The 13,653-nt window shown below is 41.4% G+C and overlaps 1 protein-coding gene across 12 annotated transcripts in view; it reads left to right on the top strand.

Annotated features, from left to right (window-relative positions):
• The window catches only part of KCNAB2 (potassium voltage-gated channel subfamily A regulatory beta subunit 2), a 193,722-nt gene that overhangs the window by 138,837 nt on the left and 41,232 nt on the right, over positions 1 to 13,653 (top strand). For all 12 annotated transcript variants that reach the window (XM_056795948.1, XM_056795945.1, XM_056795947.1 and 9 more), the window contains 2 exons: positions 8,752 to 8,795; positions 9,737 to 9,774. In XM_056795948.1, coding sequence (XP_056651926.1) covers positions 8,752 to 8,795; positions 9,737 to 9,774 — 82 coding nt within the window. The remainder of the gene's footprint in view (positions 1 to 8,751; positions 8,796 to 9,736; positions 9,775 to 13,653) is intronic.

The raw sequence follows: 13,653 nt of genomic DNA, 5'->3' as shown, positions 1-13,653 counted from the left end.
CTAATCTGCCCAGCATTGCTGAAATTTAAGAAATTTCATTCTTATCAAAAGAATCTCGAACATATCAAAGAAATAAAACCCATTGCATAGGTCGGAGGTGAAATATTTAACAGGAGTGAAATATTCAGTGGTTACACGATGCACACCAATGATTTCTCTGGCCAAAGGTTATTCTAATGAGTCCTCATTAGCTATTTTTTTCCATGCTGCTGGAAAGATCTGAGGCAGAATTAATGAAGACCCAAGCCTTTTGCTTTTAGAGACTTTTGATCAGATGTTTTATCATTATGTCAAGTTTTAATTAGGGAGAAAATGGTAGGAAAGTTGACTTTCCCATTTTGAAAGTTTGGAGGGAGCTATGTGTTAGCAAGTGGAGCCTAGATCACCCCAGAATTTGTTGATCTATATTTTTCCCCTCCAGCAAAAAGTCTTCCTTTAAGGTTTCAGCCTAGGGAGAAGCTGTCCCTTCTGGTTCCCTCTCCTTCTGCCTAGCAGCTGATGGCAGGACTAATACCATCATTTTAACTTGAGCAGAGCAATCGTGGGATCAGGCCATGTCCTAGTTTTTATTCAGTTATCCTTCTGGATGGCTGGCAGACTAACAGCAGGAATCCTGGGTCCCTGGTCTTGTTCACTCTAAATGCCAGGACCCCATCTCATAAAGATGGGCTGTGTCTCACTCTAGTAAAATAAGAACAGAAAGGAAATGTGAGGGCATAATTATCCTGAACATCATGTTTCCTGAGACTGGTAAGGATGGTCACATCAGAGGATGTCAGATGAAGAATAATAGAAGGGACAGAAGCCTCGAAGGACCTCAGTTTAAAACTGAGCCTTGCCCTGTCATTCACCATCTCTGTGACCTTAAACAAGGACTCCAGCATCTTCATAGTCTTTCTTTCTTCAAAAATGGAGATAATGCTTGTTTCTTTTTATTAATCTTTGGGGTGGGGAGGGGCTTGGAGGGAAGCCAGAGAATAGTGATATGATGCCAAAATAGAAGAAGAAAGAAAAAAGGGTCATCAAAGCACCTATTTTTCAAATGCAGATGATGAAGGGAGTCTAAACAACTAGGATAGTATTAGAAGATTTCAGGGCTCTATAGGGCTCTGTGATGGAAGAGGTCGATCCCTTCTAGGGAAGTTCAGGTGCTTAGAATAGAACTGCCGGGAAGCCTACATTGGTCCTTAGGATGTCAAGATTCACTGAAAAATGGAGAATATATTGATTGTCCATGGGCCACTGCCAGTCGGGCCTTTGTGCGCTTTCAAATTTTGCATGTGGTGAAATAGAGGGTGTTCTTGAGGAGAAAAAGATGCCCAGAACAGGAACAGAAGGAAGTTCAAAAAGAGACAAGCAAGCAGGACAGCTTTGAAGCTGGCATGATGAATTTGTTAATACTTTTAAAAGAACAAGAGAACAAGCTGTAAATATTAGAAATTTGCCATTTCACTGACAATCCTCCTTTTTTGTTTTTATTCCCAGAAATGTCCATATCTGTTGGTGTTTGTCAAATTCAAAATAACAAAAAATGAGGTTTTAATAATGGAGACAATGACGCCTGCTAGTTATGAGGCTCAGTAAGATAGATATAAAAGCACCATGACACTGTAAAGGACTAAAGTAAATGGAAGTGAGATTTATATATAGAGAGAAAGATATATGATTTTATATAGAACATGCTCTCTGAATATAAAAAGGGAGAATGAGGGAGCTTTATATATATAAATCTTTTGTGGGTCACTGATGAAGACACTTCACATTGTTTGCTGCAAATGCTATTTAGTCCAGAATTTTTATTTTCCATAAATCAGAGAAACTGGAAGGAACTTTAAAGATCCTTCCTTTTGAACTGGGACTCAAACTGGTTTTTCAAAGTTGCCTAGCCTCACATGGACAGTAAGTAACAAGGCTAAGATTTGAACCCAGATCCAAGGGATAGAGCTCTAGACCTGAAGTCAGGAAGACTTGAGCTCAGGGAACAATTGGGTAGCTAAGTAGATTGAGAGCCAGACCTAGAGATGAGAGGTCCTGGGTTCTAATTTGACCTCAGATACTTCCTAACTGTGTGACCCTAGGCAAGTCACTTAATCCCCATTGCCTAACCTTTACCATTCTTCTGCCTCAGAACCAATACATAGTATTGATTTGAAGGTGGAAGGATTGTGGTTTAAAAAAAAAAAGACGAGCTCAAATATGGCTTCAGACACTAGCTATATGACCCTGGGCAAGTCACTTAACCCTGTTTTCCTCAGTTTTCTCATCTATCAAATGGACTAGAGAAGGGAAATGGCAAATCACTCTAGTATCTTTGCCAAGAACACCCCAAATAGGGTCACAAAGAGTCAGACATAACTGAAAAATGGCTGAAGAGCAGCAACTTCTGGTGTCAAGTCCAGGGTCCCTTCCATCACATAATAACCCACATCTTTTTTTAACTAATCACAGATGTTCTGTTTCAATCCTGAATCTATAATACATGTATCTGCCTCTGAGTTCATTGTTGGGAAGTTGTCTACCTTGGCCAAGTCAGTGGTTCCCAACCTTTTGCAATATGAGGACCCCTTTTTAAAATAAAAAGCTTTGCAGAACCCCAAATGATAGTTACTTCTAGTACCATTGATTGAGAAAATGCTTTCAAGTGACTCAGAAATGCTTTTAAGCAAACTTGTATTTTGTTAAACTCAACAACAACACATGTATCCAAATGGAAACTATTCATACCTATGTGTGCAAGGCTAGAGGCAATGTAGCATAGTGATAGAGAGCAGTCTTGGAATCAAGAAGACCTGGGTTCCAGTCTTGTCTCTGTTATATACTGGCTGTGTGACCTTAGGCAATTCACTTAAGATCCCAATTATCTTGGCAGCTCTCTTACAAGTTATGATTATATATTAGGTTATGATGTATTAAAAACGGAGTTCCTGATCTTCACCAATGGAGGGAGAGAGTTTCCTCCCCAGGACTTCCCTCATACTGATGAAATTACAAGTCGAGACAGAGGAGTGAGGAGGAGGAAGGCAGAGACACAAAGAAACTAGCTATCACTGCAGTCTGAGAGCCTGTAATCCTGTGAGGATTAGAGTTTATCCGGATGTCTAAAAGTATGATGTGGTGATAAGCGTCTTGGATTTCAAGTCAAAATACAAGTGTTCTATCACTTAGGATATATGTGTCCTCGGACAAGTAAGTCACTGCAACCTCTGGGCCCCATATTCCTCATTGAAGGGATTGGACTGGATGCTCCCTGAAGTGCCTTCTAATTTTAGGTCTATGATGCTATAAGTCACTTAGCCTTTCTTGGCCTCAGTTTCCCCATCTGTAAAATGAGAGTTGGACTAGATGACCTCTTAGTTCCATCTAAATCCATGATCTTTTTTTTTTAAACCCTTACCTTCCGTCTTGGAGTCAATACTGTGTATTGGCTCCAAGGCAGAAGAGTGGTAAGGGCTAGGCAATGGGGGTCAAATGACTTGCCCAGGGTCACACAGCTGGGAAGTGGCTGAGGCCAGATTTGAACCTAGGACCTCCCGTCTCTAGGACTGGCTCTTAATCCACTGAGCTACCCAGCTGCCCCCTAAATCCATGATCTTAACATGAGTTCAAATCTCAACACTGCTCTCCTTAAACAAGGTCTCTGGACTTCAGTTTCTTCATCTGTAAAATGAGCCGGTTTGGCACAGATCAAACAGTCTATAAACCAATCAGCAAATGTTTTCAGTACCTACAATGTGCCAGGCCCCATGCACGGCCCTGGAGATACGAAGACAAAAATAAAACAGCTCCTTCCCACAAGGAGTTTACCCTCTGTTAGGTCTCATGTTGGGGAGACAACATGTACACATATAACTATATGGAAGAGAAGACACCAGGATGTAGGCAGGAAGGTAGAGACTTGAAGCAGAGAGACCAGACAGGAGGCTAGTGAAATAATCCAGGCAAGAATTGATAGGGGCTTCCACTAGGATTGAAGCTGTGGGAACAGAGAGAAGCAACCTCAGAGGCTACCTAGTCTGACTCTCCCATTTTTCACATAGGGAAACTGAGGTCAAGAAAGTGACTTGTAGCATCGTAGACCTAAAACTAGAAGAGATTTCAGTGGCCATCTTGTCCAACCTCTCATTTTACAGATGAGGACACTGAGGCCTGGGGGGATACAGTGATTTACTTCCCCAAGGACACACATGCATCATAAGTAGCAAATGGGAGAGAGTGTTGAGGCGGAAACAGGGATGGTCTCTGGAAATGAGGAAGAGTGAGAATCTGAAGGTGGTGTCAAGACTGAGAAGTGGAATTCTCAGATGGCAGTACCTTCTCTGGGCCTTAGTGCCATCCTCTACAAAATGAGGAGATGGGTCTAGATGACCTGGAAGGTCCCCTCTGGCATCCCGTCACCCACTGTAAACTAAATGACTCTCCCAGGATCAAGACTGAGGATTCATCCTTGACACAACTGAGTATGTGAGGGCTTACCTTGTCATGCAGTCAGTGCTCCAGATGCTTTGTTGAAGCCTCCACTGGGTCCCTCAGCAATCAGAGCCCAGTCCTGTTTCCCTAAGGCAATGAATAACACAGCAAGCCATGCCAAGTGAAACACTGTATGTGTATTGCCCAGACCCAGCACTGCAGCCCAGGTGCAGGGCTGTGGTGGGGTTTGTTTTTCTCCTAGTTGAAGTTAAGAAGAAAAAGCTTGATTTTTCCAGATAAATCAGTGTGCATTGTTTTGCTGTTTTAAAAAAATTAAAGGCATCAGAGACTCAGAGCGCCTTCCTCCCTTTTCATCTACAGATGGATATATCAAAACCTACTTGATTTTTTGACTTGATGTTTTCCTTACAAAGGAAAAACTCAGAGAATATATTCTTTTGCTCCCTGACCCTTCAGAAAGCCCAAAGCACCTGCTCCCTGCAGTGGAATCAGCTGGGTCTGCAGGCTTGTTTAAGGAAGAATCCAGCCCACTGAAGTCATTAAAAGTCTACTAGGGAAGGGGGCAGCTGGATAGCTCGATAGCTCAATGGATTGGGAGCCAAACCTAGAGGAACGAGATCTGGGTTCAGGTCTAGCTTCAGACACTTCCTAGCTGTGACTGTAGACAAGTCACTTAACCCCCATTGGCTAGCTCTTACTGCTCTTCTGCCTTGGAACCAATACATAGTACTGATTCTAAGACAGAAGGTAAGGCTTTTTTTTAAAGCCTAATGGAGAGGGTTTGAGGTCACTGAGGTAGCCAAGCTAAAGGGACTTCCCAGCCCCTCTCAATTCTAGAGCCTTCCCTCTCTGGATTATTTCTGAGTTATCCCAACTATAGCTCTTTTGTATATATTTGTCTGCTTGTCATCTCTTCCATTAGATTGTAGGTCCCTTGAGGCCATGGACTGTCTCTAAAAAAAATATTTAAAAATCACAAAACTATTGTTTGTACAAAACAAAAAATGTACACACTTAAACTTTCAAGCAATCTTTATATGATTGTAGCATTTATACTTCTAAAGTTATTAAAGCTTAAAACTGCACTGAGAGTTTTGGGACATCTAATACAGAGTGGATGGAAGAAAAGAGATCTCGGGAAAGACAGGTTAGGGGATAAGGAAGAGAGAGGATCTCGGGGGTAGTGCAGGGTGGAAAAAGATCTGCAGAAAGTCAGATTTGGACTCTTCCATGAAAGTGCCCAGGACATCCTGAAGGACTTATGGGAAAGAATGCTATCCACATTGAGAGAAAGAACTGTGGAAGCAGAAATGCAAAAGCAGAACATAAGACATCGCTTATCACATATGTATGAGTGTGTGATTTGGAGTTTAGGCTTTTAAAAAATCACTCTATAGCAAAAATGAATAATATGGAAATAGGGATCAAGTGACAACCTTCCTACTACCCAGTGGAATTACTTGTCGGCTCTGGGAGGGGGGAGGGAAAGAAAATGAATCATGGAAACATGGAAAAATATTTCAAAATAAATAAATCTTTTTTAAAAGTGTCCAGGGAAGTCAAGGTATCACATAAGTTGTAAATGACCAAATTGGGATTCAAACCTGGGTCTTCTGACCTCATATCCATTTGTTCTGTCCACTGGGCTTCATTGGCATCTTCAGAGCACCCTAGACTGGGAGTCGTATCGGTGATCAGTTAGGAAGAAGGAGAAGGAAGAACCAGAACAAGAATCTTCAACCAGTTTGCCCAGTAACCTTGAGATGGGACTAAAAGAACATGGTTCCTGGGAGAGAAATTCAGGGGCAATTAGATGTAGAGTAGAGGGCAAAGTGCTGAGCCTGGAATCAAAAAGACTTGAGTTCAAATCCATCCATAGACATTTACTGGTTATGCTACCTCAGGCAATTATTTATCCTCTGCCTACCTCAGTTTCCTTATCTGTGAAATGAGGATAATAATAATCCCTGCTTCCCAGAGTTGTTGTGAAGATCAAATGAGATAGCATTTGTAAAGTGCCTGGCATCTAGTAAGTATATAAATATAAAAGTATATAAATGCTAGCTGTAATTATTATTATATTATGCCTCCTGAAGGCTAGCAATAACTCCTACCACCACCAGTGCAGCAGAACACGTGGGGACTGTGTCTGGTTTACCAGGGATGAGCCCAGGCTACTGAGAATCCTTCAGAAAACACAGGAGGCCACGAGAACCCCTGTCACAGCCCAGGGCGGCCAACAGCAGCTGTTTCTCCCTCCGCTTCTGCCTAATTAAGACTAGTTTTTCCTGCTTCCAACCTGAAAGTGAACTGGATATTCTGAGGCTCTCCAGCCCACCCCACCATCCAAGCCCTGGCTGCACATTGCATCCCAGGTCTGTGGTTCAGCCTGGTGCACAGATGGATGCACCCACAGCACAAATTACTTCCGCCACCCTCAGTCTTGGCTTCCTCCATCTGGGAACAGGAATAACCAACTAATCAGGGGAGAGCACAGCCCTCACGAAGCAAGAGGGAGAACATGGCTTTTCTTCCTGGCTCAGCTGCTGCCTCATTCTCAAAGTTGCTTCGTTTCTCTGGGCCAAAACAGGTCTAATCACTGCTGCCCATCACTTCTAGGGAGATTCTCTCTCGATTGGCCAAGCTACCCTGGACTTGAAGACACTTCACTGTACAATAAGAGACTGCCTAGTTAGCCAAGGCAGTCAATATAAAGACCACTGGATTTAGACTCAAAGGATCCAAAATCAGAATCCCAGCTCTAGTAGATTTTTTTTAACTTGACAATTTTTTGACACATTATTATTATTGGAGGAACAAGGCAATGTAATTGGAGGAGGGGTGAATTTAGAATCTTGGGTTCTGGGTTCAAATGCCAGCTCTGCTGTTTACTTTCTGTGACCTTAGACAAATCACTTGTCTTTCTGAGCCTCAATTTCTTCATCTGTAAAATGGAGGTATTAGACTAATAGTCTCTGAGATCACTCTGATGACCAGCTCTGGTCTTTGGTCTAATAAGTTATTAAAAAGCAACTTCAGGGGACGGCTAGGTGTCACAGCAGATAAAGCACCAGTTCTGGAATTGAGAGGACCCCGGTTCAAATCTGCCCTCAGATACTTCCTATCTGTGTGACCCTGGACAAGTCACTTAATCCTGTTCACCTAGGCCTTGCTATTTTGTCTTAGAGTTGTTACTAATATAGAAAGTAAGGGGTTTGTTTTATAAAAAATAAATTTCATCTCCCCAGACCTCAGTTTTCTAAGTTGTAAAATCAAGATAATAATCCTTTATTTCTAATCTCCTGATGCTCTAGAGAAGAAAGAACTATAGAAAAGTGACTCAATAATCACTTTCAAGATAGGAATCTTTTAATAATGGAAAAATCCATAAAAAATACCAAGAAGAGGAGGGGAGGGCAGACAGATTTCAAAAGGGGACATGAAGAAAGAATGATTCTGTTGCTACCTTATGAAAGTCAATATACACATTTTGTTTTGTTAACAGAAGTTGATGGTTTCCTGTAGCCTTTTGGGGCATGGAAGAAGCAGCCCACATTTGTTTGTTTGATAGCTAAGTTGATCATTTTAGAAATTAAATTTTTAAAAAGAGATAGGCAGGGGCAGCTGGGTAGTTCAGTGGATTGAGAGCCAGGCCTACAGCCAGTGAGTGTGACCCTGGGCAAGTCACTTAACCCTCATTGCCTAGCCCTCACCTCTCTTCTGCCTTGTATCCAATACATAGTATTGATTCTAAGAAGAAAGATCGGGGTTTAAAATAATAATAATACATATAGGAATCTCTGATTTTATATTAAGATCCCTTCCAAATCTAAGATCCCAGGATGCCACCCATCCAGAAATATTGCCTTCTTCACTGATGGAAGAATATAGTATGTTCTAATGTAATATGACCAAAAGAACATGAAATTCAAAGTCAATGCACATGGGTTCAGCTCCCCAACTTCCTGCCTAAGGAGACCCTTCCCTGGGCCTTTCTTTCCCCATCTGTAAAATGAGGGGGTTGGCCCACCTGGCCACTTTAGCTCTAGGTATATATCTTATCCTATGAACCCATCAACTAGCCCAGATGCATTATAGTAATAATAATGGCCCATATTATTAAAAAATACTTTAAGGTCTTCAGAGTGAAGCCCCCCAGGAAACTGGCTTGATTTTTGAGAGTTCTAAGTCTTCGCATTGACTATCCATCCCCACTTGTCATCCATTACTGTCAACATTGTCCTGTATTCATAACAGTGGCAAATGTAATGATGCCTCAGTTCCTTGGCAAACAGGGACTAACACAAGACATTTATTTTGCAGGAATCTAGGAAAGTCCGGATTGCGCGTCTCCTGCCTGGGTCTCGGTGAGTTGCCTCTCCCCGGGTTCAGACTTAATGCTGCGTCCAGCAATGTCTAGCCACAGGAGGGGACTTTTCTGCCCAAGGAGGCAGCACGACTCTGGCCACCTGGGAAGGGAACCTTCTGGAGATGTCAAGGCAGCTGAACCCAGGGCTCCTCCGTTGCCATGACAGCAGAGCCCTTCCGAGCTGAGGAGAGAGACGTCTACTGAATGTTTGCATCTGGGACTCAGAGGAGGGAGTCTGGCCATTCTCCAAAGGAGCCCCCTTCCTTCTTCTCAATTCTCCTTCCACCAAATAAGATTTGGCCAAATGAACAACCTCTCACCCTCCCGTCACCTTCACAAACACACACACACAATTAAAACTATCAGGAGACTCCTCAGGAGGTGATGAAGAGTCACCTGTTCCCTGGAAGCCTTCAAATGAAGGCTGGGTGGCCCCCCTCATCAAACGATGTTGTCAAGGGGGTTCTTCAGATACAAGTTGAATTAGATGGCCTCTGAGGGCTCCTGGAATCCTGTCCCCCTTTCTGCCATGTACACACCAACCCCGTCCTCTAGAATGAGTGAGCCCATGGGTTCTCTTTGGTATTTGGAAAGATGGCCTGGCATCCCTTTACAGTACAGCCTGCCTCTGTGACTATATGAGCCCCACTGAGAATTCAGTCAGTCTTTTGTGTATTCTGTAGATCACCGATTCTCAAAGTGTACAGAGAATCGCCCCTTACCCCCCAGCACCAAAACTTCACATGTGCATGAGCAAGGATGAGTCCTGAACCATGGACTGCTCATGCTCAGAACGAAGAGGGACAGCCACCTTGCTAGACAGCACTCTCTGACTGGTAATGTTCTTAATGGACTCCAGGGTCCAGGAGGACCCACAGACACTGTGCCAACAACTTGCTAGTTCAGAAACTCTCACGTGTATATTTGTCTCCCCTGCAGGAACATGGGTGACCTTTGGAGGCCAGATCACTGATGAGGTAAGGACATTTTTCTGCTTCTGGGGTGTCCTTCCTGGCTTTACACAGCCTGCCCTGTAGCCCTAGAGGGCTGTTTCTTCCTCCTGTTGGAATCCCATGCTGCCTTCAAGGCTGAACTCAGGTGCCTTTCCTGGTCCCCCAAAATGCTAGTACTGTGATTCATTCCCTCTGAAATTACTCGGATTTTGCTCTATTTTTGTTATCTTTCTACATATACTCCTAGACTGGAAACTGGATGGAACCTTAGGGGCCATCTCATCTATCGCCCTCATGTTACAGATGAGGAAACTTGAGACAGGTAGGGGAGGGATTTATCTAGGACACACAATTAGTGTGTTTCAAGACCAAGATTTGAATCCAAGTTCTCTGACTCCTAATCAGGCTTCTTCCCACTATATTCCACACCCATACCTGGTAGAGGACAAGACCTAGGTTTTGGCTTTGGAGTTTGTTTGTTTGTTACTTGGTTAGGGATCTAACATAAAACACCAGTTTTCATATATTAAACATTTATAATCTCAAAAGATAAAGGACCAGAGAGAAATGAAAATAATATTTCATTATTTCTCTTATTTTTATTATTCCTATACTATTTTTCCTAATTCCTTTTATTCTTATTACCATTACTATTATTTTTATTTCTATTATTCCTATTCCTGTTATTCTTATTTTTATTACTATTACTATTATCTCCCAACCTTAGTATCCCTAGGGAAAAAAATAAACATTTATTAAGCACCTACTATGTATATATTATCTCATTTGGCCCTCACAATAGCCTTGGGAGATAGATGCTCTTGTTATCCCCATTTTACCAAAATCATGAATGGAGTTCCTGTTTATAAATTCTTGTTTACTCTGTATATTTGTCTTGAATCCAGATGCATGTTGGGTTTCCTTTCTCCCTCTAGTAGTTGGATTTTACATGTGATAACAGGAAAAAAACAAGAATTCTGTTTCTTTTTTTTTTTAAGTTTTTTATCCATATGTAGACAACTAGGTGGCACAGTGAATAGAGTGCTGGGTCTGGAGTCAAGAAGACTCATCCTGAATTTAAATCTAGCTTTGGATAAGTTCTAGCTGTATGACCCTGGGCAAGTCACTTAACCTTGTCTGCCTCGGTTTCCTCTTTAGATAAGTTCTAGCTGTATGACCCTGGGCAAGTCACTTAACCTTGTCTGCCTCAGTTTCCTCATCTGTAAAATGAGCTGGAGAAAGAAATGGCAAGCCACCTCAGTATCTTTGCCAAGAAAGCCCTAAAGGGAGTCGAGTCGGATACTACTGAAAACAACTGAACAACAAATAATTTCATTAGGCTAGGGATCTCCAAGTGTGTAAATTCCCTCCAACAAAGCAGACCAGCAACTTATGTGTTCTAGAGTTTTAAGAGAATTACCAAGAGTACTGAGAGATGTCTTTCTCTTATTCACACCAATAGTTTGTGTCAAATAAACCTTGAACCTCAATCTTCCTGATCCCAAAGCTGCCCCCAACTTACCTTTCCCTTACTTTCTAAAAAAATATATGCAAGGGGAAGCTGGGTGGCTCAATGGATTGAGAGCCAGACCTAGAGATGGGAGGTCCTAGATTCAAATCTGGCATCAGATACTTCCTAGCTATGTGACCCTGGGCAAGTCACTTGACCCCCATGGCCTAACCCTTACTACTCTTCTGCTTTGGAACCAATACATAGTATTGATTCAAAGATGGAAGGTAAGGGTTTAAAATATATATATATATATATATATGCAGCAACATATCCAAAAAATCCTTACCTTTCCCTGGGGTGGGGAGTCTACAACTTGAAAATGTGAATGGTAGACATTAGTATAAAAATGAATAGATGAATTCAGCCTAGAATTTGTCCCATTTGCAAAGATTTCTCAGTTGTAACTTCTTTGGGAAAATATATCAAAGCAGAATTGCTTTTTTAATTACTTTTTTAATTTATTGAATTCATTTTTATTTTTCTAATTACTTCATTATATTTAAAATTTTTTTTAATTTGTTCAGATTAGTTCTATAGCCAGTTTAGTTCTGTAACTGGATTAGTTGTATATAGTTAGTACCTTGTGCCATAGGCTATTACTTCTTCCTGGCCCTAGCTGTTAGAATTAAAACAGTGAACAGAAGAGCTCCATCAAGACCAAAAGAAAACAGAAAAAGTAGTCAGAAGTTGAAATGGACGATCTCGGTCATTGTCACTGAAGGACTTTGGTCCGAGGCCAGATGATCAATTATCAAGCATATTACATACAGGTAATTCATCATTTGGATGGGTTTTAGACCACATGACATCAAAGATCTCTTCCAAAGATCTCTTCCAACTCTATGATCCCCTAGTTTTAGGATTGGATATCTTAGGCAAAAAATAATATTTCTTAAAATTAGGATATATATGATTAGGCTGGTAACCCCAGGAATTATACAACCCTGACCAATGAAATCATCCAGTTTGTGAGTACTTGGAAAAGAAAGCAGCAATCATTAGGAGTTAGCATGGGTCCACTAAGAATAAGTCATATGAAACATAAATAATTTAATTTTTAATTGTCAAATGGGTTACCTTAGACATAGTTTATGGGGATTCCCATGAGTCAATTAAACCTCTTTTTACATACTTACACACAAATGGAGCTCTGTGTCTGTAGTAATGGGGTAACGCATAGTCCCAAACTCTGTAGCCCATTCTCTATTATCTGCACTCTTCTTAAAGGGAATTTTTGTTTTTTGTTTTTTAAACATTTCTGACTCTAAAACAGAAGAGCAGCAAAAGCAAAGTGACTTGCCCAGGGTCACATAGCTAGAAAGTATCTAAGGTCAGATTTGAATCCAGGACCTCCTATCTCTAGGCCTGGCACTCTATCCACTTAACCACATCCCTTAAAGGGAATTTTGTGAATGCTTCATATGTGCCCAGGACTAAGATGGTGTTGTTTGTTCCTGCCACCCTCTGCCATTAAAAGATCTTCTCTGAAGAACATCTTCCATACTAAGTTCCATAGTTTAGGAAGGACAACGGTAAGCTGGAGGGTTGTCCAGAAGAGTGCCTAGGATGATGAAAAGTCCTGAATTCATTCCATTGTTAAGAAGTGCTTGAAAGAATTGGGAGAATTTAGCCAATAGAAGAGAATATGAAGGTAGGGGGTGTAAATCTGATAGCTATGGTCAAGTATTTGATGAATTATCTGTGACAACTATTTTAAATAATATTTATAGTAATATATTTAATATTAATAATAATATAATAATTAAATATTTTAAATAAAACTAAATAAATTCAGGATAGCTTTCCCTGCCTTCTAGTACATTTCTTGGGTACTTCCCCTAGAGTCACCCAGAACTCAAGGAACACAAATTCATTTTAATATCACCCTAAGTAAATCTAGAGGCAGCTATGGCTCAGTGGTCAAGAGCGATGAACCTCCAGGTTCATCATTGGGTCAGGAAGACCCAAGTTCAAATTTGATCTCCAACACTTCCTAGCTGTGTGAACATGGGCAAGTCATTTCACTTGATTGCCTGAAAAAAAAGATCCACTGGAGAAGAAAATGGCAAACCACTCCAGTGTCCTTGCTGAGAAAGCCCCATGGATAGCTATGGGCCATGATGTATGAAGACGTGAATGGTGAAACAACAATGAACTAAATAAAATTAGGAAATTCAATCGGATTTCTAAATTCTAAACAATCCATTCCAAGTATCAGTCATTTGGAGCTAATCTCCCCTTTCCTAGTTGCCAAGTCCTGACATTTCTACCTCCAAAAGATCTTGCCCCCTTCCCTTGCCCACTGAACCCACCCTAATCCACTTCTCCTTTTGCCAAGAGAGCTCTGAATTTGGAGTTGAAGGACCTGAGTTCAAGTTCCAGCTTATTAC

Source organism: Monodelphis domestica, chromosome 4, assembly GCF_027887165.1.
Source record: "Monodelphis domestica isolate mMonDom1 chromosome 4, mMonDom1.pri, whole genome shotgun sequence".
NCBI classification, from domain to species: Eukaryota; Metazoa; Chordata; class Mammalia; order Didelphimorphia; family Didelphidae; genus Monodelphis; species Monodelphis domestica.
The sequence above is the reverse complement of the archived record's forward strand: the minus strand, read 5'-3'. Positions and strand labels throughout refer to the sequence as shown.